This window comes from Miniopterus natalensis, chromosome 15 (genome assembly GCF_054644295.1).
Source record: "Miniopterus natalensis isolate mMinNat1 chromosome 15, mMinNat1.hap1, whole genome shotgun sequence".
NCBI lineage: Eukaryota > Metazoa > Chordata > Mammalia > Chiroptera > Miniopteridae > Miniopterus > Miniopterus natalensis.
The window spans coordinates 8,027,755-8,050,460 of record NC_142095.1 but is presented as its reverse complement, the minus strand read 5'-3'; the positions used below and the strand labels follow the sequence as shown (position 1 = coordinate 8,050,460).

General features: G+C 43.8%; 1 protein-coding gene across 1 annotated transcript in view; it reads right to left on the bottom strand.

Annotated features, from left to right (window-relative positions):
* Window positions 1-22,706, bottom strand: part of SCN11A (sodium voltage-gated channel alpha subunit 11) — a 53,229-nt gene that overhangs the window by 11,367 nt on the left and 19,156 nt on the right. The window contains exons 11-22 of the mRNA XM_016196167.2: window positions 21,595-21,724; window positions 20,328-20,566; window positions 16,755-16,922; window positions 14,676-15,047; window positions 11,971-12,402; window positions 8,534-8,644; window positions 7,674-7,788; window positions 5,566-5,720; window positions 2,455-2,628; window positions 1,722-1,823; window positions 973-1,245; window positions 238-291 (exon numbers count right to left, since the gene is read on the bottom strand). Coding sequence (XP_016051653.2) covers window positions 238-291; window positions 973-1,245; window positions 1,722-1,823; window positions 2,455-2,628; window positions 5,566-5,720; window positions 7,674-7,788; window positions 8,534-8,644; window positions 11,971-12,402; window positions 14,676-15,047; window positions 16,755-16,922; window positions 20,328-20,566; window positions 21,595-21,724 — 2,325 coding nt within the window. The remainder of the gene's footprint in view (window positions 1-237; window positions 292-972; window positions 1,246-1,721; window positions 1,824-2,454; window positions 2,629-5,565; window positions 5,721-7,673; window positions 7,789-8,533; window positions 8,645-11,970; window positions 12,403-14,675; window positions 15,048-16,754; window positions 16,923-20,327; window positions 20,567-21,594; window positions 21,725-22,706) is intronic.

The window sequence follows — 22,706 nt, the reverse complement described above, 5'->3', positions numbered from 1 at the left end:
CAAGGGCAAGTACCCTTTGAAAAATGGCTTCTGCCTACCCACTCATTTGGAAGAAAGGTGAGAGAAAAAAATCAAGGCATCCTGTGGTTCTGTTGTTGTTTCTGCCTCCATCTCCTACATGGTTTCTCCTTGGCCACTATGGAGAAAGAGGACTGGACTTTGGAGCATGCTGGGATGTAGTCATAATATCCCTGATTTGACCCTAGTGCTCAAGAACATGGTGGAACACAAGCTCACCTCTCTGGCATCGACAGCTGCGTACATAATATCCATCCAGCCCTTAAATGTTGCCTGCAATGAAAAGTAGATAAACATGAACATAATTATAGACTTGCCATCAATAGACAGGTGCCAGGCAAATGCAAGCGAGGCCAGCGGAAAGATGTGTGTAAGATGATGCCCCAGCCTTCCAAGATAGAATGTCCAAATAAAAGAACAGTAGAAGGGAACTGCAAGGATGGGTGTCTTGGATTTTGTTTCTTCTAAATTTGTACAAAATAAAAAGATTAAAAACAAAAGAAATTTCTGCCTTAAAAATTGCTAGAGAAGCCATGAACCAACTACTGGAAAGAGCCAGTTTAAGGCTCTTCCTAATGCCACATCTGTCTGCACTGTCTGTCCAAGACCTGGCAACTGTGTCCTGACCTGGGACTGACTTCCAACAGGGACTTGTTACTGAAGGTGCAGGTGGGCCTCCGAGGCTCCTCTCCTCTCTCATTGGAGCTCTGAGGAACAAGGCACCATACATGGCAGGGGGGATGGACAGGCCCTTGCTGGGGCATCACCTGAAGGTGAGGCTCAGTGGACAGTAGCGTTGGAGATACTCAGTGAAGAGTAATTCCAGAGGGCGCTGGCTCCCACGTAAGGAACTGGGATTTGACTCTATAATCTCAGGGGAGCCACTGTATTCTTATTAGTTGAGAAATAATGTATGGTTCTCCTAAAGGTGAAAATCATGCTGGCAGCACTTACCACTTGGAGCAGGGCGAGGTAAGCCATCCCCACATTGTCGAAGTTGACTTTCAGGTTGATCCAGGTGAAATTTTCACTTAGACATTGACTTCGGTTTGCAACAATGGTGTAATTTATAAGTGCAGTCGAGTTAGCTGTTGTATTCATGCATCTTCCAAATCTTCCGGAAAACAAGTTTACTCCCAGGATACAAAATATAAGCCAGAAAATGAGGCAGACAAGTAAAACATTCAGAATGGCAGGTATGGCACCTATGAGAGCATTAACTACCACCTGAAGGAAACAAAAAAGAAAAATATAACAGATGTGTGAGACTCATCAAGCTCTTGATCGTCTCAGAATAGGCCTAATGTGTGGGGCTGGGTCTCTTAGAGCTCGTCTTTACTCTCCACCCCCACCCCTCCCCTCACCCCCATGGGCTCTCAGCTCCATAAGTAATGGGTCCTTTCTGCTGCCACTGAGGATCTCTCGAGAAGTGTTCTCTGGTGATGGTGTTAGAGACTCATGGGACACCTGCCTTAGGATTGAAGGGAAGCCATAGCCCATGTCAGCTGTCACAGAAGCTCTTTTAGGATGATGACTTTATCTTAGACTTTTCTCCATTTCTCAAATTCTAAGCAGTTGGCCGGAATGGAAGGAGTCCAGGAAAAGCTTAGCAATCTAAGGGAAGCCTTCTCAGCCCAGGGAGAAAAGCTCCGCCTTTCCTTGATAGCTGAAGAATGGGCCCCTCATGCACCTGAAGAATGTACCTTCATTCCTTCAAACTGGGACAGAGCTCGCAGGGGCCTCAGAGCTCGCAGAGTCCGGAGGGATTTAAAGATCTTTAAGTCGATGAGAGTGGGCACGGACACCTGGTGGGAAGAAAAGCCACAGGGAGTGCACCTGACTGGATGCCCAGAGAAGCCAATGTGGGGCTGAGGGTCCTCATTCTGAGAGGCAAGGTAGATTATCCAGACACAGAAACTGCTGGAAGGGAGAGGACAGATGGAGAAGCTCTTTTTCTTCTTGTCTGGCAAAGTTACAGTCCATGCCGGTGAGAACGATGTATTTACATTACTTGTTGAATGAAAGACAAAGAAAAGCTGAGAAATTGTCATGAATTAAAGGAAACCAAAGAGACATGTCAATGATATGTCATGTGGGGTCCTGAATTGGATACTGGATTGGAGTAGGGTGTTGGGGGTTGGGGGGAGAGGTGATGGGTAGACAGAGAAAATTAACTCTAAAGGACTTTGTTGTAACAACTGACAAAATCTGAAAACGGACGTTTTAGTATTAGGTCATGTTAAATTTCCTAACTTTCATGATTGTACTGTGACTGTGTGAGACAATATCCTTGCTCTTAGAAATACGCGCCAATTAACATTTTGCCCCATCTGCTTTGTCATTTTCTCTCTCTCTCTTTTTTTTTTTTCTAAACTGCTTGAGATTAAGTTGCAGGTATCACACCCCTTTACTCCTTGACAGAGATGGTAAACTTACCATCACAATGATGAAATCGAGCCAGCACCAGGCACAGGTGAAATACTTCTGAAATCCAAAGGCCACCCATTTCAGACCCATCTCCAGGATAAAAATGTATGTGAAAATATTGTCAGTACAATTAAGCAATACTTGGATTTTGGGTTGTTCACCAAGGTTAACATCTTCAAATATCTGAAATGATAAAACCACAGGCCAGGTTGAATATTTGCACAGGTCTCCTTGCTGACTTTACTTTTCATTTCCCTTCCTTATTTGAATAAACTAGTATCTTTCTTGGTGATAAAGTTTTGCTCAACAGGTATTAAGGCTGAATTTTTCCAATGGAATCAATTCCTTAAGTAAAACTGGAAGAAGAAAAATCCTGTTTCTAGCCACTGTGTTCCCAGGCTCTCATCGAATCACCACACCATTTCCTGGGCTTCCTGATCCTTTCAACTCTTGTCAACAATATCCTGCCAACTCTTCTAGAACCACCCAGTGGCACACACACCATCTCGTCTGTCCTCCTAGTTACCTTAGTGATTCTATCCAGTGGCTCTCTGTTGCTTATAATACCAAATCCAAACACCTTAGTCCACATTCTGGGTCTGGCCCACCCTGAGGCCCATCATCTCCTACCGCAAATAGCCTTATCTATGTGGCCCAGAGTTCCCTACACATGTGATCATTTTGTATATGCACCATGACATACAAAAGTTCGAGAGGCTATGGGCTAGAGCTCCCAGCATAAATGACTTTGAATACTAAACATTCATTGGTTGTGACTATGAAAAGGAGACAGCCTGGCTTTCAGAGACCCTTTTTCATGCTATGTACAAACATTTCCTTCACCCAAAGTGTACGTGTGCTTCTTCGGGGTCTATAGAACTAGAATGTACACTGTCCTTTTGGCCTTTACACAGCTACTGAGGATGAAAGGAAGGCGAGAAGGGGCCCTGACACTAAACCTGCCAGGACATTTGGGCAAATACCAAAAGCAAGAAAGACAGCAGCCCTGCTGTTGGGGACTCAAGTAATCCCATGGCTCCATGGCCTTGGGGTAAAAGAGTGCAACAGAGTAAGTCTCACCTCCAACTCCCAAGTGGGCTTGACTTGAAAAGGCGCTCCATCCCTGCTTCTGCCTCTGCCCCACGGGCTCCTTGTCAGCCCTGCGATCCCAGATTACCTGATCTTTTCTATAGGAAACTGTCCTCCTTCCACCAAGACTGGGTTAGCTGCCACCCTACATGGCCCCATGTCACCTACTGCTTCTCTGTCCTGGTCTATAGTGGCTGGACTCCATCTCGCCTTCCTACTGGACTCCAAGCTCCTGGAGGTCAGGGGCTTGTCCATGTGTTTGCCTCTTGAAGAGAGACAATCATGAATGGTATTGGAAGCTCATTTTCTCTCTCATTTTGGAAACCTGGCAGCAAGCTGCTCAGCAGGCCTGAGTTAGCTCAATGGAAGAGCGAGCTGATGATCAGCAACTGCTCTTTGGAGGCTCCCACATTCTAATGAAGCCATTTACTAATCCAGAATGCTCCCGTTATTAAGTTCCCAGACCAGAGCTTCTCAAACTCTCATGAGCCCCCAATCACCCAGGTTCTGATTTAGCAGGTCTGGGGTAGGCTCGAGACTGCATTTTTAACAAGCTTCTATGAGATAACTAAGGCTGCTGGCCCATACACCACAGATACTGGCAATCAACCAGATGTTTCTTTTCTCTGTTTCTCTGCAAATATGGATTGTGAAACAGGGCCTGGGTCCCTCTTCTGGAACCCTCTGCATTGTGTGTTCAGACTTGCTCTGCCCAGCCTACACCTGCCTCAGCTGAAGGCAGATGGGAAACAGGGGGATTGAGTGCCCTCTGCTACTTCTCTGATTATAAAGTTTTCTCATATGGTGCCATGGGTCACATGTCCGTGGCCTTCTGACAACACCACTGCTTTCCCACTGACCAGCACAGGGCTTGGGAGACACCAAGTACCATTTGTGGAGTCAATGAAACCCCTACCACTTGAATGAGAGTAGACAGCTGGTGAAACTGTAATTACCAAAAGACTATAGGGAACCAAAGCCTAAGGACTAGCCATAGAAATTAATCATGGAAGTCCTCTTGGATAGGTTTAGAGAGATCTTATTGTTTGAGGATTCATTTACATTGTGGTGAGTAGATAAATGAGGATGTCTGTTGGTTATAGGCTCTGATGGGCCCCAGTCTGTGCTCATCTCCTTTCACCGAGAGATCGCACAGGCGTAAAGCACTAAGCAGAAAGGACGGGGTAAAGAAGCGAAACATACCCTTGTCCCCCTCTATTTGCTAAGAACTTGCTGTGAAATGTTCTGTGACTCTAAATCAAAAAGGAAGAACCAGGGCTTCATTTACTTAACATAACAAATGGTAAGAAAATTTAGTTCTATATTATGGGCTTTTTAAGGGGACACACAAGATAGGAGGGGGGGGGCGTGATAAGAGCAAAGGGGGAGGCAAAGCAGGGGCAGAAAGGACCAAAAGGCGAGGAGAGAGGGCAGGAAGGAGTTTATGACTCTCTGGCTCTGGAGGCTGATGGATTTGGTTATTTCCAAACCTCACTGGGACACAGCATACCTCGGTTTGAAAGGACCTGTCATGCTCATAAAGCAGTCTCTCTTTGCCTCTCCTCTCAAGGGATTAAAAGTTATGGAAAACACCAAGGCAACTTATTAGGTTCTCATCTGGTCCCTGTAGCCTTCTCCTAACATTTACCCTTTAGGAAGCAGCATTATGGTCTTCAGGAAAGAGAGGGTAGGAGCACTGCTGTCTAAAGGTAGGATACAGTGAAAATGTCTAGAAATCTTCCAAGAATAATGGATAGACCTGGGGTCAAGGGCCAGACTTCAGGGGCCATTGTAGAGGGCTGGTTTGGGTGGTGCTTCCCTATAGGTAAGGTGCCTTTGGCTTGGGGATTTCCCACTTGCCCCATGACTCCAGGAGTTGCTATGTGAAATCCTATCCCCAAGGGGCACCCGCAGTAAAGATCCCATGTCTGCCTATTCTTCCCACATTCACAGCCCCATGAGGGGCAAAGTCAGAATGCAGCTCCCCCAGCTCCTTGCTCCCCAATGTCCCCACAAGACATGATAATTTACCAATGCCCCACTGCTCAGCAGAATCACAAAGATAATAAAGCTCTCAAACCAGCTGTGTTTCACTATTTGGTAGCAGGTTTTCCGCAGGTTCCACCAAGTGATCCAGGGGCACTTTCTCTTGTTCACAGCCCAGCACGGGAAGCAGCAACCCAGGCCTGCAAGGAAGGAGCAGTAGTGCTGTCATCTGTGTCTATAGTAAATTACAATAATAGCCCAACTCTTCACCCCTCCCTGCACACATGCCCCCCTTGCCATGTGATTTTGCCAATTCCTCTCACTAAAGAGGCGGAGTCTTTTTCCCATCCCTTCGAATCTGGGCTCAGCCATGTGACTTGGTTTGGCCAACAGAGCGGAGTGAGCCAGTTCTGAGCCTAGACCTTAAGAGGCGTTGCACGTTTCCACCTGCTCTCCTGCACCATGTCCCTTAGAAAGGTGTATTCAGGCCAGCCCACTGGTTCTAGGAGGAAAGTGGACATCCTACACAGAGCCAAGCTGCAGTTACACCCAGGCTAGACCAGCTGAGCTCCACGCACATGAACAAAGCCAGCCAAGATCAGCAGAGACAGCCAGCCTAGATGAGCTGCACCATGTTTATTACCACATGCTACTGGGGTTTTGTGGTTGTTTATTATGCAGTGTTTCTGGCAATAGTAAACAGCATCCTAAGGACTGCATGGAATGAGGCAGGGATGGACACAGGCTTTGTCAGCCACCCATTGAAGAATTGGATCAAATTGTCAGCATACTTACAAATAGCTGAGCATTTGGCCCCAACACGCACGAGCCTTCAGGATGAATCACATCACCCTTTTCACCTTGCCTCCTCCTCAGTTCTGTGGATGCTTACTTCAAGGTGATTATAACATTCTTCTCCTTTCCTCATCATCTTCCTAAATCACTGTAGGTCTCCTCAGTCTGCCCCGTACCTCCCTCCATCTTTCAGAACATCAATAAATTAATTTTCCTAAAAGTCTGTTTCTCTTACCCTACTCCCCCTTCTTCTAGAACTGCCCCCCTTTTCACCTCCTTCTCCGCTGCTGACATCCTGTGTACACCTCAAGGACCAGTCCAAATGTAAGTCAAGAGAATAGTATTCTATCCCTAGCCTGACCTCTGGCCCCATGGGCAGCTTTAGAGCTTTCAAACAACCTGGAGTGAGTTTAAAACCCATTCTCAGTGTTCCTTCTGAACCTGGTCTAGTCTCAAACTTATGGAGAAATTTTTTAATGTTTATATTCATTTATTCATTTGTTAGGTTACTTATTCATGTACTTACCAACATTTGTTGAGCTCATAGTCTGGGCCAGGTTCTCTTCTCACATGAGAGATACAATATTGATTAAGTTACCGCTTTTGTTTTAAGAACCTCGTTGGGGAGACAGACACAAATGAATTCCCCTCAACGAATACAAGAAATAATGAAGGCACATAGGAAGGAGCCACTGCATCCACTCAAGGAGTCAGGAAATGCTGGACTTGTTGATTGCTTATTATGTGCCAGAAACTCTTCTACATGATTTACATTCATTCATTTCAGACCTACAACAACCCTTTGCAGCAGGTACTGTTACTATACCCATTTTATAAGTTAGGCACAGAGAGGTTAATGAAACTTGTTTAGTAAATGGAGAGGCGAGATTTGAGCTCAGACAGTCTGGCTCCAGGGATGAAACTCTTAACTACAGTGCTGTCCTGCTTCCAGAGAAGAATCTGGAGGGATAAGCTGAGGGCCTGGTAGGGGTTCTAGTGAACCCTAAACTTATAGTTAAGTTCTCTCGGTCTATGACTCAAGTATATCCTGACAACTGATGTACTGGGGACTCTACAAAGTTACAGATATATTGGCTCACTGGGCTTTCTAGGAAAGTTTTCTGACATTTCTACCCTGGTTGTTGATCTCTGTAAACTGAGCCTACCCAGATCAAGAATATCCTGGAATCCCCTCTGCCTCCACCTGACAATAACCCCAAGAATCTGAGTAACCTCTCTCCACTTTTGTCTCCAGTAGAAGTAGAAAGAAGGCAGGTATCAAAACCACAGAGCTACAAAGAATAACAGAATCCCATGCAAATATTCTCTGAGTTGGATGCAGGAATACTGCCACTTACCTTTTGGAAAACATCTCTCTGGTTCCTTTTGGGGAACCATCTCAGGTAACCGCCTAAAGGGGTCTTGCAGGTCAATGGTGCTACATTCAGAGAGCACACTGGTAGTGTCAGACTTCTGCACACCAGAACAGAGGAAAGGGAGAGTCATTTTATCAGCGCCCTGTCTCACCACGGTAGTGCCTAATAGCTCATAAAAGTATGACTTTTTAGGTATGAAACTAACTAGGCAAAGGCTTCTATGTATGAGGGACATCAAGAAAGTGTCCCTCTTGTTGGGCCCTTTTCCAAATGCTCTGATCAGCCCTGACTTCAGGAGAGAATTCTCTAATTGCTCACCCCTGGTGGAGGAAAGGGGAGGAGTATAAACACATAGTATCTTAACCTTTTCCTCCCTTCAAGTCATAGCCCTGATCAGCTGCCTAACCCCAAATAGAGAAACCAGGTGACGAGAAGATGGCTACTTGGCTGCAACTGTGATACTCAGCTCTCTCGCCTCCTGGAATAACAGGCCTACACCGGGGGTTCGCAACAACTTCGCCCTCCAGGAGACCTTTTGGCAATGTCTAGAGACATTTTTGATTTTCACAACTGGGGAATGCTACTGGAATCTAGTGGGTAGAGGCCAACCATGCTGCTAAACATCCTAAAGTACACAGAACAGCCCACCACAGCAAAAAATTATCCTGCCCCAAATGTCATAGTGCAGAGGTTGAGAAACCCTGGTACAGGCCCTTGCTTAAGATCTGACTATAGAAGTTGTCTCTGCACTAATCTTGATATTTTCCAGAGTGGCTCCCTTGGAGGTGTATGGATGATCATGCCACATGTTCCTTCTGGGAACAAACACCTGGGAGAATTACCTTTCGGGGATTCTGTGTTGACAGATAAGCATCATCTTCAGAGAATACCTCAATTTCCACATTTTGATCTCTTGGGCTGGTGGATTTGGCCTCCTGGTGGAGCTCACAGGCCTGACACAGAGAAGCCCAGAGTAGAATTAATATTCCTCCAGGAAATCTCACTTGAGATGAAACAAGTCTGAATTCTCTTTGGTTTTCTGTTTGTCATGAAAATTGTGACATTATTACTCTTTTTCTTTTTAGTTTTTAAAATTGCTTGTGGAAAAACTCAACATAAAACGAATCTGGAGAAACTACTACAGAAAACAGATAACAAAATTTACTCAGCAGTCATATAATCATTATAATATGGTTCTGGTACAAAATTCATCAAAAAAATTCAGAGGTGAAACTTATTGTGTCCTTTCAATTCAGTAGCTAAATAATAAATTATTTAATAAATGGTACTAGTATAATTAGCTACCCCTGAAAAATTAATACAATACCAGAGTGTAGTAAAAATAAAATTCATAATTTGATGTAAAAACAAATGAGTAAAAATGTTAGAAGAAAATTTTGGAAAATAATTTTTTTATCCTTTGGTGTACAAAGGGTTGAATTAGCAAAATAAAAAAACAAAAGGCATAAAAGAAAATATGAAAATGTATCACTACATAAAAGTAAATTTTAAAAAATAAATAATAAATTTTGTATGATGACTTTTAGGGTTACCCAAAAAGGATGTGCAAAGTCACACTTTAGGTGAGGGTTTTATCCAAAAATCCATGCAAGAGTCCTCATGAGTCTGACACTGCAAGGTCATGAACACATGCAGTAACACACACAGACAAACACACACAAACATACACACACGAAAACAGGTAAATATACTTATGGACCACACACAGAACAGAAACATACAGTGGTAAGAATTAAAGCACATAGTAGGTAGTGGTGGCTAAAAGTGCCCCATGTGAGGAAGGGAACCACAGCTAAGTCCAAGGCTTGAAACTGTAGGCTGGGTTAAAGTTCTTAAACTTAAGAGAGAAAGCCAAAATGAGCTGTGGCCAATGCTTGGAATTATGATCATACAAGACTGCATACCTAGGGAGGCAGGAGGAAAAACAGTCTCAGAAATAGGACCTGAGCAAAGGTACCCATTGATTCAGTGACTGGATCTGCAATATGCTTAGTATTACTACTTGACAGTAATCCCAAGTTGGCAATATAACACTTGATTCTGAAATGGATGACTTAGAAGGGTCCATTGAAGGCATCATGGAACTTAGAATGCAAAGAGAGTGATAAATCTTCCCACTAAAAATGAGTTTGCAAACCACCACTTCAAAATATATGAGGAGACAAACATAAAATAAGTAGCCACTCCCCTCCCCCAAATTAAATACTGGGTGGTGAATTTACTCAAGAAAAAAACTGTATGTCAACAAATTAGATAACTTTAATGAAACAGACTTATTTCTAGAAATACAAAAATCTACAACAGACTCCAGAAGAAATAGAAAATCTGAATAGCCTTATTGCAAGTAAAGAGATTGAATTTATAATTTGGAAACTTCCCACAGAGACTTCCAGTTTCTAGTGTGACAGGTAAGACATCTGGAGGTTTCCACTCTATCCTAACAAGTAAAAAGCTGGACAAACTGGAAAATAAACAACTCTATTTAGATCCATAAGAGAAGTGAGGTCCAAGGCAAATGCTGCCCACCCCCCCAATTAGAGAGATAGGCAAATACAGAGAATCACGTCTTACTAGAGCAGAAACCCAAGAGCCAAAACCTCAATAGGAACTAGTGACAGGGTAGGGAAATTTGAACTATAATTGACAAATTGCTGGAGACTAAGTGTGGACAAGTTTAAGAGATAAAAGCTCCATAGGACCCAGTCTTCAGGTGGGCCCCACACTTTTATGAGTTTTACCTCTTGGAGCTCTACTAGGTTCTCACAGAGAATATTAAAGAAAAGTCCTCATGTTTTTGGCAGGGGGAGGGTAAAATAAATCATTTTGAAATATAGGAGAGTATTCTAAGTTCTTCCTAACAAGACCTATCCTTAAAAGAAACTAGTTAACCAGAGCCTAATCTGCTGGGTTTTATCAGGTTCTTACTGATCTGGGGGAAGAGAAATTCCCAATTCCAGCCAGCTCTAGATTTCCATGTGAAAGGAGGGAAATACTCAACTCCAGCTTACTTTGGCCATACTGTCCCACCTAAGAGGAGGGGGTATGGAGAAGCACTGTGAAGTTCAGAGTCCAGAGGCACAGGCTCACGAAAACACCGTGACCTAATCATAGAGGAAGGAGAGGGAGAGAATCCAACTGCATCCAACAATTTTGGCGTATTATATTACCACTCCTATTTATCTTTAAGTATTTTAAATATTTTTGTGATTTCTTCTTTGATTTGTTAGTTATTTAAGAATATTTTGTTTAATTTCCATATATTTGTGAATTCTTCCCTCTCCCTTTTCCTCTCCGATAGAACTCTTCCATTCCCCCCACAGCTCGCCAACACATAACTAAAAGCCTATTTATAGCAGTTTCATCTACCCAGTCCATGTACAGCTATGATGAAAAAGGTCAGTAAGCATACTAAAAGGCAAAAAATATAGTTTGAAGAGGGAGAGCAGGCATCAGAACCAGACCCAATATGGCAAAGGTGTATGAGTTAATCAGAACAGGAATTTAGAACAACATGATTAAAATGCTAAGGACTCTAATGGATAAAGACAGCATGTGAGGACACACAAGCAATTCAATCAGAGAGATGGAAATTCTAAGAAAGAATAAAACATAAGTGCTAGAGTTCAAAAGCATTGTGACAAAAATGAAGAATGCCATTGATGGACTTATTAGTAGGCTGGACACAGGCTGAGGAAAGAATCCCTGAGCTTGAGGATATCTCCACAGAAGCCTCCAAAACTGAAAAGCAAAGAGAAAAAATATGGAGAAAAAAGAAAGAGGAGAATACCCAAGATCTATAGGGCAACTACAAAGCTGCAACATACGTGTAATAGAAATTGACAGCCCTCGTCCCCTACCATTCCTCGCCCATGAGCCCCACCACTGATCCTTGCAGAGACCGAATGTGTTCCTACCACTGTCTTTGTCTATGCTACTCACTTCACTTCCCACACCTTTTCCTCACCTTTTATCCAATCCAAATTCTTTTAGGGCTCAACCAAAGGCACTTGATTCTCATGTTGTCCCAGCCCACTCTGATCTTGCTCCCTCTGAACTCCTCTGACACCTCCCATCTGTGCCACATGCACAGGACCACGATCAACACAGCCCAGGGATGTGCACATGGCATTGAGGAGCAGCCACCACATATTCTACCCTTATTATCCATGCATAGTGCAACCAGCACCACATGGCAACCAGTGCCCTGTGATAATTCTAGCTGTGCACAACCTCTAAGTCTACAAGTGAACCTTCATACCTGTTTCCCAGCCTCAGGTTCTGTGACAGGCTGAGCATCATCTTCATCAGGAAATTGAATATCATCTTCTTCCTCTGCAAGTGGGGCCAACCAAGTCCGATCGAGCCCAACACTCAAGGGCTTTGGTGCAGAAGTTAGTACACCAGACTCCTCCCAGGTCTCTGGACCTTTTTTCAGCTCTGTGACCAAAGGAATGACATCTTTGTTCCCTGCAGAAGAGCCCTCTGTCACCTCTTTTTGCTTCGGTAGCTTTCGCTTCCTGCACCTCTTGCGACAAAATTTCTCAAGAGTATGTATCACAAACCAAAAGGCCCGGCGGAAACGATCCAGGGCTAACTGGACTTTGGTTTTCCTGGACTCTCCTTCCAAGTTTCCATCTCTTTCCTCATTGCTGAAGGAATTGAGCAGCAAGGCAATGAAGAGGTTGAGCACCTGGGGTGGGGGAGGGTGGGGGCACAGGGAGAATGGACAATTTAGACAAGGAAAGGATACAGTCGGTTTCCAGAACAACTTTTCCCCAAGACCCAAAACTAATGAGAGTTCTATGTCCTTTTTTTTAGATATTTTTTTAATCCTCACCTGAAGATATTTTTTCCATTGCTTTTTAGAGAGAGTGGAAGGACAGGGGGGGAAGAGAGGGGGGGAGCGGGGAGGGAGGGAGGAGGGAGGGAGGGAGGGAGGAGGGAGGAAGGGAGGAAGGAGGGAGGGAGGGAGAGAGAAACATCAACGTGAAAGAGACACATTGATTGGTTGCCTCATGCATGTGCCCCAACCAGGGCTGGGGATTGAGCCTGCAACCAGTGCATATGCCCTTGGCCAGAATCGAACCCCAGACCCTTCAGTCTGAGTGCTGACTCTCTAACCACTGAGCAAACTGGCTAGGGGTATGTCCTTCTATTTCCCAAAAAATTTCATCTAAAAAATAAATAAAGCCCGGCCGGGCGTGGCTCAGCAGTTGAGCATCGACCTAGGATACAGGCGATCGGGGTTCGATTCCCGGTCAGGGCACATGCCCGGGTTGCGGGCTCAATCCCCATCTGGGGGCATGCAGGAGGCAGCCGATAAATGATTCTCTCTCATCACTGATGTTTCTCTCTCTCTCTCTCCCTCTCCTTTCCTCTCTCTGAAATCAATAAAGATATTTTTTTTTAAAAAAAAAACAACTTAAATAAATAAATAAATGGAGAGGAGATTGAGGAGTAATAGAGATAGCGAGATAAAACAAAAGAAAAACTGATGCTAAGAGGTACAAACAGCCAAATCCAGCTTATCTACATATAAGTAATACATATTGTAGACTCTGGCCAGGCTAGAGCAGACTGGTGTGACCATGTGGCATGATCAAAAGTGTATATTCCTTGTGAATCAGCCAGAGGCATGAGCTTGGACTTTTGTTGCAATTGCCCACAGGGATGTGGGTCTGATGTCTAAGGCTGCTGCGGGGTCCTCTCCTGTTTGCAAAATTTGAGAGATAGTGTACTTTGTGCAGGCTCGTTAGGTCCCTCTGCTTCAACTGCAGTGAGGTTCGGCACTGAGCCAGAGGGGTTTGAATCAAATCCACAGCTCTTCCGTTGAAATATGTATCACTTTAAATTCAGATCATCTCCACAGCTCCCTACTTAGGATTTTTGTTTACATTTACACAGCCGTAATTCATCATCTTTACCTCCTCAGACTCCTTTCTTTGTGGCTCTCGGCAGCTCAAAAATATACGGCCTTCAAGGGAGGAGTGTCTGTCAGGTATGAGTGGGTCTAGTCGATCGTCCTTGGCTTCCCTAGGAGAATTCCCGACTCTGTACCATTGCTCGAGCTAAGATGCACCCTCCACCTGCCACGTCCTCCTTGCCTCTCACGCACCACTCTCAAGTACCACCCTTTCTTAATGATCCCTCCGCACTCCCACCAGAGATATCCTGCTCTTCTGGACTCCTGTATCACTTACTGTCTATCTACACTTCTCATTATGTTCTTAGGCTAAAACCACCATGTGCAGATACCTAATTATATTTTCACCATCACCCCAACTTGATTTTGAAAGTCTTGTGCTCAGGGGTCTTTGGGTGTCTCCTGTCTCTTCACACCCTCACTGGTGGACACTGAATTAGCCACTCCATAAAGATCTATGTTTCCAGCTACAAGTAACAGACTCGAGGCAGTTTACACAATAAGGAAGTGTAACAGACCCAGAAGTTTGAAAATGAAGCAGGGGACTAGTTATGACACGGACACGGGTTTGTTCCACTTCGTCCCTCTACCTTCCTCAGGGCTGGCATAATGTTTGCAGCTCTACCCAGACTCAGGGGCATAAAAAGGCCCAGAGGAGGTAACCATTTGTTCCCTTGTCCCTTTTCCTTCTTCTTAAAGAATAAGAAACCTTCCTCAGTGGACATCCCTCTGTAGCTTATTGACCAAATTTAGTCACAAATCCCTCCCTCAGCCAATCACTGGCAAAGAGCATATGATTATCTTGGAATAATCGCCTGGAGTGGAACAGCTGCTGGGGCATCAGTCAGCACGAGCACTTATGCTGTTTTGTTTCATGCTTATATACTTGCCTCAAACCAGATTCAAACCAAAATATTAATATCACATAACATCATAATATTATATTTAGAATAAGAATTGCACTAGTGAAATGTTTGCAGAGAAGCTAATGCATCTCTTTAGTTCATGGATTTTTATTTTAAAAAGCCTAAGGCACTCACCACAAGTTTTCCTACCACCATGATCAGCAGGAAGACAACAATGCACAGGTATTCATCAGCCTCTTGCATACATTCCCACATGTTTTCGATCCATTCCCCGCAGAGGATTCGGAACACCACCAGAAAGGAGTGGTAGAAATTCCCCATGTGCCAGCGTCGAACACACGGGGCTGTAGTGGTGTCACAGGATTTGGCAATTTTCTTTTCACGACTGAACTTAGAGCCGAACAGCTGCATGCCAACTACTGAGAAAATGAAGACCACAATGGCCAGGACCACAGTCAGGTTTCCCAGGGCTCCAACGGAGTGGCCTATGATCTTAATCAGCGTGTTTAAAGTTGGCCAAGATTTGGCTAACTTGAAGACCCTCAGCTGTTGAAAAAGACAATGAACAAAAATGGAAGAGCCCGTTAAGGACAAGTTTTATCTGTCCAGTTACAAAACAAATGACATGTTCCCAAACCACAGCATTTATGACTTTCAAAAATCCTTTCAAAGCCAAATCCATACTAACCACGGTCACCAACCCCATATCCCAATCTAATACTCACCTACATCTACTTTTTGTTTTAAAAATGAAAGTATTTTTGTTCTAATTATTTTTAAATGATAAAGACTCTGGGGTCAGGATGATGGAAGTGAGTGAGATACATGTTTATTACATAAAATATGTATCAGAGGTCAAAAACTCAGGCCTCAGGGCCAAATCCATCCCATTGCCTGTTTTTGTATGGCTTGCGAGGTAAGGACATTTTTTACATTTTTAAATGGTTGGAAAATAATGAAGAGAAGGGCATTTTATTACACATGAAAATTGTATGAAGTTCAAATGTCCACGTTTGTAAAGTTTTATTGGGAAGCAGCCACGCCCACTCGTTCTCGAATGTCTATGGCTACATTTGTGTTATGAAGACAAAGCTGAATGGTGTTCACAGAGACCACATGACCTGTAAGGCTGAAAATATCTGCCATCTGGCCTTTCACAGAAAAGGTTTGCTAACTCCTGCATTGTATAATTCAGACCACAAGTCTGAATCTAACTTTATGGTAATGATGAATGTCATAAGATGTTTTATACCCGGGAGAGAAAAGGCAATCAGCTACTTAAAACACATACATTTTTTTCAGAAAAATAGAAATTTTCTCCATGAAACCTTACAGATATGTTAGAGACAATAACCTTAGAGAAAACACAGCAACTAATTTCATAGGTTATTTCTTCCATTAACTTTCAATGTAAACTATGGTTTAAATCCCAAGTACAATCCTGTTAAGTATCAACTATTTGGGGGTGGAAATATTGCAGGGCAGTAAGTCTTATGTCCTAAGAGAAAGACCATCACCATCTACTCAGAGTGGAGCTGGGAGACACTGTGGTCCTGGTCTCATATGCAGACAACACCAGGGTTCCCTGCCTAAGCGTGTGGCTATAATAAGCCTAAACAATAGCAAAAACAAATGTAACTTTGCTCACCTGAGCACCCATAAAACTTTAGTAGAGCAGCCTAACAGTGCCTGACTGAGCGGTGTGCTCTCCCGACATCCCCAAGAATGAACTGTGCACTCACTCAGGTAACTGAACCAAATGTCTCCTCCAGGCTGAGAAATCCCATCTGTGCCAGATTCCCTGTGGAAGAGGGGGAAAGGCCACCCCTCGTGGTCTCCCCGCTTCCTGCTCAGACGACTTCTCTATTGCTTTCTATCCATAACCTCTTGTGTGCCTGGCCACACTCTCCTCTGTCTTCTGGTCATTTCTGGGTCTGTCTTGTACCCTCCCTGGACTGCCAACTCCTTGCAGACGACCCTTCCCTCCTCCCTGAGCTGTCCCTGTGCCTAACCTGAGCTAACATCAGGTTCTCTGCACAGGCTGCCAGAATGCCTGCAGTGGTTAGGGCATGTGGGACGTGGCACTGGCGGCCCTGTGGAGGGACTCAGGAGGAAGCTCCTGCCGGCAGTGCCCATCCCCCTCATGGGCTCGGAGGCTAAAGCCTAATCCAAAATAGCCACTGAACTCATTCAAGATACTTTTCAATCCTGGCTGGGAAGTTATTCAGAGAAATAAGAAAGTAAGTGCCTTACCACTCTAAAGGAACGTAAAACTGGCCAATTTTTCGGCATCATCACATCTACAAAACTCAGAAGAGCAACAATGCTGTCAAAAATGTTCCAGCCTCGGCGAAAGTAGTGGTAGGGATCGAGCGCAATGATTTTCAGGCACATTTCTGCTATAAAAATGCCAGTGAAAACCTACATTGAGACAAAAAAAAGTGGGAAAAGGAAGCTACCTCTTCTTACACACACACTTTTAAGAATGGCCCCAGGGAATTACAGAGGTTACAAAGAAATAAAACACAATCTTGTGGTTGCACAATATGCCCTAAAATCCCTGAAAATGAAACATTTAACTGCTGTGGATGAACCTTACTCCGCCTGTGCTCTCTCTCCATCCCCTTCCATGCTGCCCAGTCCAATGTTACCAAGCTCACAGACATCTCAGGATGGAGAAAAAAATATTTTCATTTTGTTGAAAATAAGGCAAAGCTGGCATCTTGGTAGGTGGCAGAATGATAGAAAGTGTCAATCAATTTCACTGAATTCTTTAAAACAACAAGGGGTAAAAACTCCAGAAGGGGGAACTACACAACAGCTCTACAAATTGAAGACAGATATGCTCCATAACCAGAATCCAGAAGGAGCTCACCTAACCACTCAACCTTAGCACCTTGATAGGAAAAAAATAAAAAAGGGGCCCAGAGCAGAGAACTGAAAAACTTTACTAGGGACAGAAAAGTGTCTCTGAGCAACTCACACGATAAACCTTAGATTGATTGCTGCTAAGAGGAGGATTAGTGAGTTGGAATATAATCCTAAAAACTCACTCCGAATGCAAGGCTCTTCATTCCAGAATTAAATATCAAAGAATTAAAAAGGAAAGGTAAGAGTTAAAAAAAAAAAAGTGCTAAATTTTGTGTTTTCCATAGGCAAAAATTTACCTATAATTAGGTAAATATAGGCTTAAGAAACTTGCAAAATGTTGAATAAGTAGTAGCTAAATTCAAAACTAAATCTATCTTCTAAATTTCCTCATAGCAAAGAGCACATTCTCCATCTCACACACGCACACATAAAAATGAGAAAAACAATAGCATGAAAATTGTAAGGTACTATAAAAAGGGTTAAAGTCTTTTAAAACGTTGTCTATTACAAGACTCTACAATTCTGGAAAAGAGAAAACAACCCATTAATGATTAAATCTCCCTATTAAAAGTAACAGGTGATCTGTTTTTATAAATAATTCAATTACTTATTATTTCTTTTTTAAATCCCTAAAATAAAATGACATAAGTTAAAAGGATGGGCAAAGATAAATCCATGATAGCCAAATAAAAAGAAATCAAGGGTGGCAAGAAAAAATGTAAAGCTTATGTCTCTCTTTTCCCTTTAAACATTGCTGCCTACCCCTGCCCAACGCACACCCAGTGCCTAAAGGCTACATGTTGCCTGTCCTAGTTCACTGTGCTGGACTGATCCCAGTCCCCTTTTGACACCCTCCTCTTCCTCCTGTCTCCTTCAGGCTTTAGGTGTCTAACCCTACAGTCTCCCTGATGCCTTGGGACATTGGTTTCGCAATCCAATTCAATTGCTACGTATGGCCTCTCAGGAGCTCAGTATACTCCCCTGATTCGAGCAGTCCTGAAGCCTGGAGAGTCCATTTCCAAGTTCAGTCCCAAAGAACTCCGTAAACCAGCTTACTCCTGGTCCACCCATCAGAGGAGGGAGGTTTGGATGAGTTCTTTGGAACTCAAGGCCCCTAGGCCTCCCTCCAGCACCATAAGGGCATAATAGGTGGGGGGGCTGCCACCTTTGTATTGCATGTCTAGGGAATGGTGCACACGGAATGGAAGCACAGGCTGGGTAGCCAGCTCTACATGCTTCTCATCAGTTTTCAGGAGTTGAAGTGCAGCTGCTGCCTGGACCCTCAGACACCAACAACGTCCCTGTGTTTCCTTTTACCTCTGGAGAGAGTGAAGAAAATAGTCACTTAATTAGCCAGCTTCTGACTGCAAATGCGGCTCCATCTCAACATTCGGGACACCTTGCCAGTGGGAAATCTGAGAGGGGGCTTTTGTCATTTCCCACAGTTGGACCAGCTGATGAAGTGATGGACAGACCACCTTTGTAATTGTGAAGCCCTGTCCAGGGGGATGACTCTGTTCTTTGAGTATCCTCTGGAATTTATCCAATAACTCCATCCACCAGGAGGTGCTGAAAGATGGGTCTGCTGACTCTGTTGAGGCAGGAAGCATGGCCATAAAGGTATAGGATTCTGATCCCAAGTGAAACAACACCATCAGGCCATTTTTGGAGTACCAGAGCAGGAAATAGCTGAATACACTAGCCTGGAGCCCAGACTGCACCTGTCAGAAGATACTGAGCATGTTAGGGTTATCTATGCATGGGATCTAATCAGATCCATGCATACCCACAGGGTACCTCCTCCCAAAGACTATGGGGAAAGGAACTCAGACACAGACTGTCTGTAAGGAGAACCACCTTGGTCTTGCACTGCAGTCTCATTGTAACCCTGTTCCTCCTAGGAGGAATGTGGGACTGAGGGTGAGAGGTATCTATCTCCAGTTCTACACTATCTTAAACTCAATACATAGAAGTAGCTCTGTGAACCAAGTCCTGATTCAACAGGTACAGTAGGTTCTCATCAAGGTAAAAAAATGAATTAAAAAATACATGCATACATATATTCGTACTGTATGAAAACACTCAACAATGCTAAATAATTATTGTCTTTGCTAATGGGATCATAGGAAATTATTTTCTTTGTATTTCCTTTCTTTGTATTTTCCCTTATTTTTAAAATTAAAGAAGCATGTATTGCTTTTTAAATTGGAAAAATAAAGCTTCAAGAAGAAAAGACTAGACATTCTGGTAAGATTTTTAGCCTATTAACTAGGCTAAAAACTAATTAGGGTAGAACATTCAATGAGTAATTATTTGTTATTTATGATATTTGGAAAACTAATTTTCCTTTGGGAAAAAAAATTTCCTTCTACAGGAATTATGAAAAGTCCACTCTCTTACCTTGGTTTTCCCAATCTGAGACTAGCTCCATCCAATGAGAAACATGTTGAAGTAGGCTCAAGTCTGAAACCCTACCCCCAACTCATTCCACCCCACCATCTCCAGACACCCCGTTCCCGGAAGGCAAACCTCCCACAGCTGCCAGGCCCTGACTCATCTTTCCAAGGGAATAACCTTTAGTAATGGCAATCACATTATTTTGTGACAAATGATGTCATCAGTATCACCGGGGACCGTGGTACTCATTACCATGGGCCTCTGGATATGTTTTCTTAATCATCCCAAATAGTTGACATTTTAAGATGTCTACTTGCTTCTGGCTTACCACTGGATGACTAAAAAGACACTTTACCATACTAGAGGAGCCAACACAGAGCCCATGGGAAATTACAGAACAGGGTAAATGCAAAATCCTAAAAGTCATCTTTTTACTCTACTCCACGTAAGGGAACCAAAGACCTAGGTTAGGTTGGGTCACTCAAAAAATGTTTAGACTTTGAAAGAGAGAATTCAAAGTCTGAAATGTGTTTTATACTGTAAAAAGCCTAAAGTTACCAAATTTCCTGTTTGCAACATCAAATCAAAATTCTTATTCATGTTGTGATGCTCCATGGCCAAGAAGACAGTGTTGATTATGATGCAGATGGTGATGGCCAGCTCAGTGAAGGGGTCAGTCATCACAGTTCTCAGGGCCTTCTTAAAGCATAGCCACTGGGGGCTACAGTCCCAGATGAGGTATTTGGATGCCAGGTTTTCTCCACATGGAAGGCAAGGCTCCTGGGATTTTTCCTGTTCTGGAGAAAGAGAGTGAAAGAGTGGCTGAGGAGTGGTCTCTGAACCTGTCTGGCTGCTCTCCGCCTGAATGTATTCCTTCCTCCCTGTTCCCCAGGGCCTCTTGTGACACAGTATGACTAGTCAAGAAGGGCACCAACTGGTGTGGTCAGTAAGGTTTTCCACATACAACTTGCATGGGGTATAGTCAAGTTCATCAAGTCTTTATACTTGTATACAAGTCTTTATACTTATATTGTGAACCCATGGGAGAGATTGACACAAACCCATGATATGTTCACTCAAGGCAGACCATGCTGACAGCTGTCATAGAGGCATAAGGAGCTATCAGGGCTCAGGGCAGGAGGGATATTCAGACAGGAGCATCTGTATGCACTGAGACAGATGGCACTCTATAAGCTGGTTGAGTTCAAGTCAGCAAGCAGCTGCATCTCTGATTTCCCTGGAATCACTCCAGGGACAAATGCAGTCCGAGTGAGGTGATTCAACAGGCACGAAAGTGCCAAGCAATCCACTTGACCCTCTCCTTGTAGGGACTTGAGTCCTGCCCTTGAACACCAACCTTTAGTTGGGTCCCTGTTATGAGCTGTTAACCAGGTTCATCAGATGGATCCAGCTTGTCTTCACATGTCTTCCATTGTCCATGCCAGAGTCCTAACTCTAACCTCAATGACATCTGCCACCTACTGGAAACTTCTATGTCTTCTCTTCTAGGTTGACTATCATTGTGACAGACCTCCTGTGACTGCCCAGCCTGATCAGGAGGTTCCATCCGTGCTCTTGGTCCTGTCTAGCCAGTTCCCACACTACCCAAATGCCAGCTCAGGTTGAGCATACAGGGAAGACCCACTTCTTCCAAACCACTTTGCTCACATGCTCCAAAAAGGCACAGGAAATCACTCTTTACAAGACGTACAGTGGGTTGCAGAGGGCTCCGGGGGCGGGGGAGGGGAGGTGTCGAGGCTAAAGAGAGAGAATGGAAGACATCATTGAAGTTAGGCTCTCCCTTGGGCTGGGAGGCAGAACTTACCCTGCATGGTGATGGTGAGGATGCTGACAGCACTCAGCGCCCTCTGCCTTTGAAAGGGGTCTCTATGCTCCTCAAAGAGGTCCACTGACAGGTTCTGCGACAGTCGTTTGGTTTGCTCTAGGAGGTGTGGCTGTAAAAGAGGACATGGTGGACCTTCTAAGGCAAGAAGCTGCCTCTCTTCAAAACTTCACAAACTACAGACTTCAGAGTGCCACAGACAGTGAAGGCATTCAATATTTTACATAGGTTGACCCATTTCAGGATCATGGCATGACAGATGTTCAGTTCTCTTATCTCATATATAATAAATAGGAGAAGTGTGGCTTGACCACTCACATTTCTAGAGGCCTAGCTACAGAAATTTTTCTTTCTCTGTGATTTATTCATTGTCAACAAAAAGCAAACAAAATTTTACAAAAACTAATGAGCAGTGACTCAGGGTATGAAAGCAATAAAAAATCTAACTTGGGAACAATGTTTGAGAGGGGGAGATAAATTTAGGAAGGTGGACCAGGGCAGAGAGTGAAGTGCCTCGAATGGCTCCCTAAATAGATTCTGAAACAGTGACTGAAGAGTATGATCAAAATAAATATCACAAGAGCTACGTACCAACCCTCGAGTACTCTGACTGTGCCCAAGAGCTTACTGACTCTACTTTACCTACAGTTCCAAATTCTCTGGAGATTAAAGAACATAAACCTTCAGCTACCCAGGAAACTTGAGTATCCATATGACTTATTTCCCAAAAGTTCTGACCAACCAGAGCCCCAGAGGGAACTATCCCTCTGTGATCAGTTATTCTAAAGGCAACCTGTAATCTTTACATAGCTATTTTCTGTTTTATTAAAGGGAAAAAACACTTTATATTAGGTGTCTGGGTCTTTGTCTTTGTGGAACAAGAAGAAACTTTCAAAATATTAAGGAAGTGTTTGCAGTCTCTTCAATATGCTGTGGTCTGACAGCAAAGAACCTCTGAACCCTGTCATTCCATCAGAGAACTGCTCACAGCAGTGGATGGCGTCTATCCATCTACTCCTGCAGAGGCCCCTAACTCCCCCACATCCTCTGCATGCACACGCGCCTGCTGCCCACTTCATCCCCATTCTAGCCCA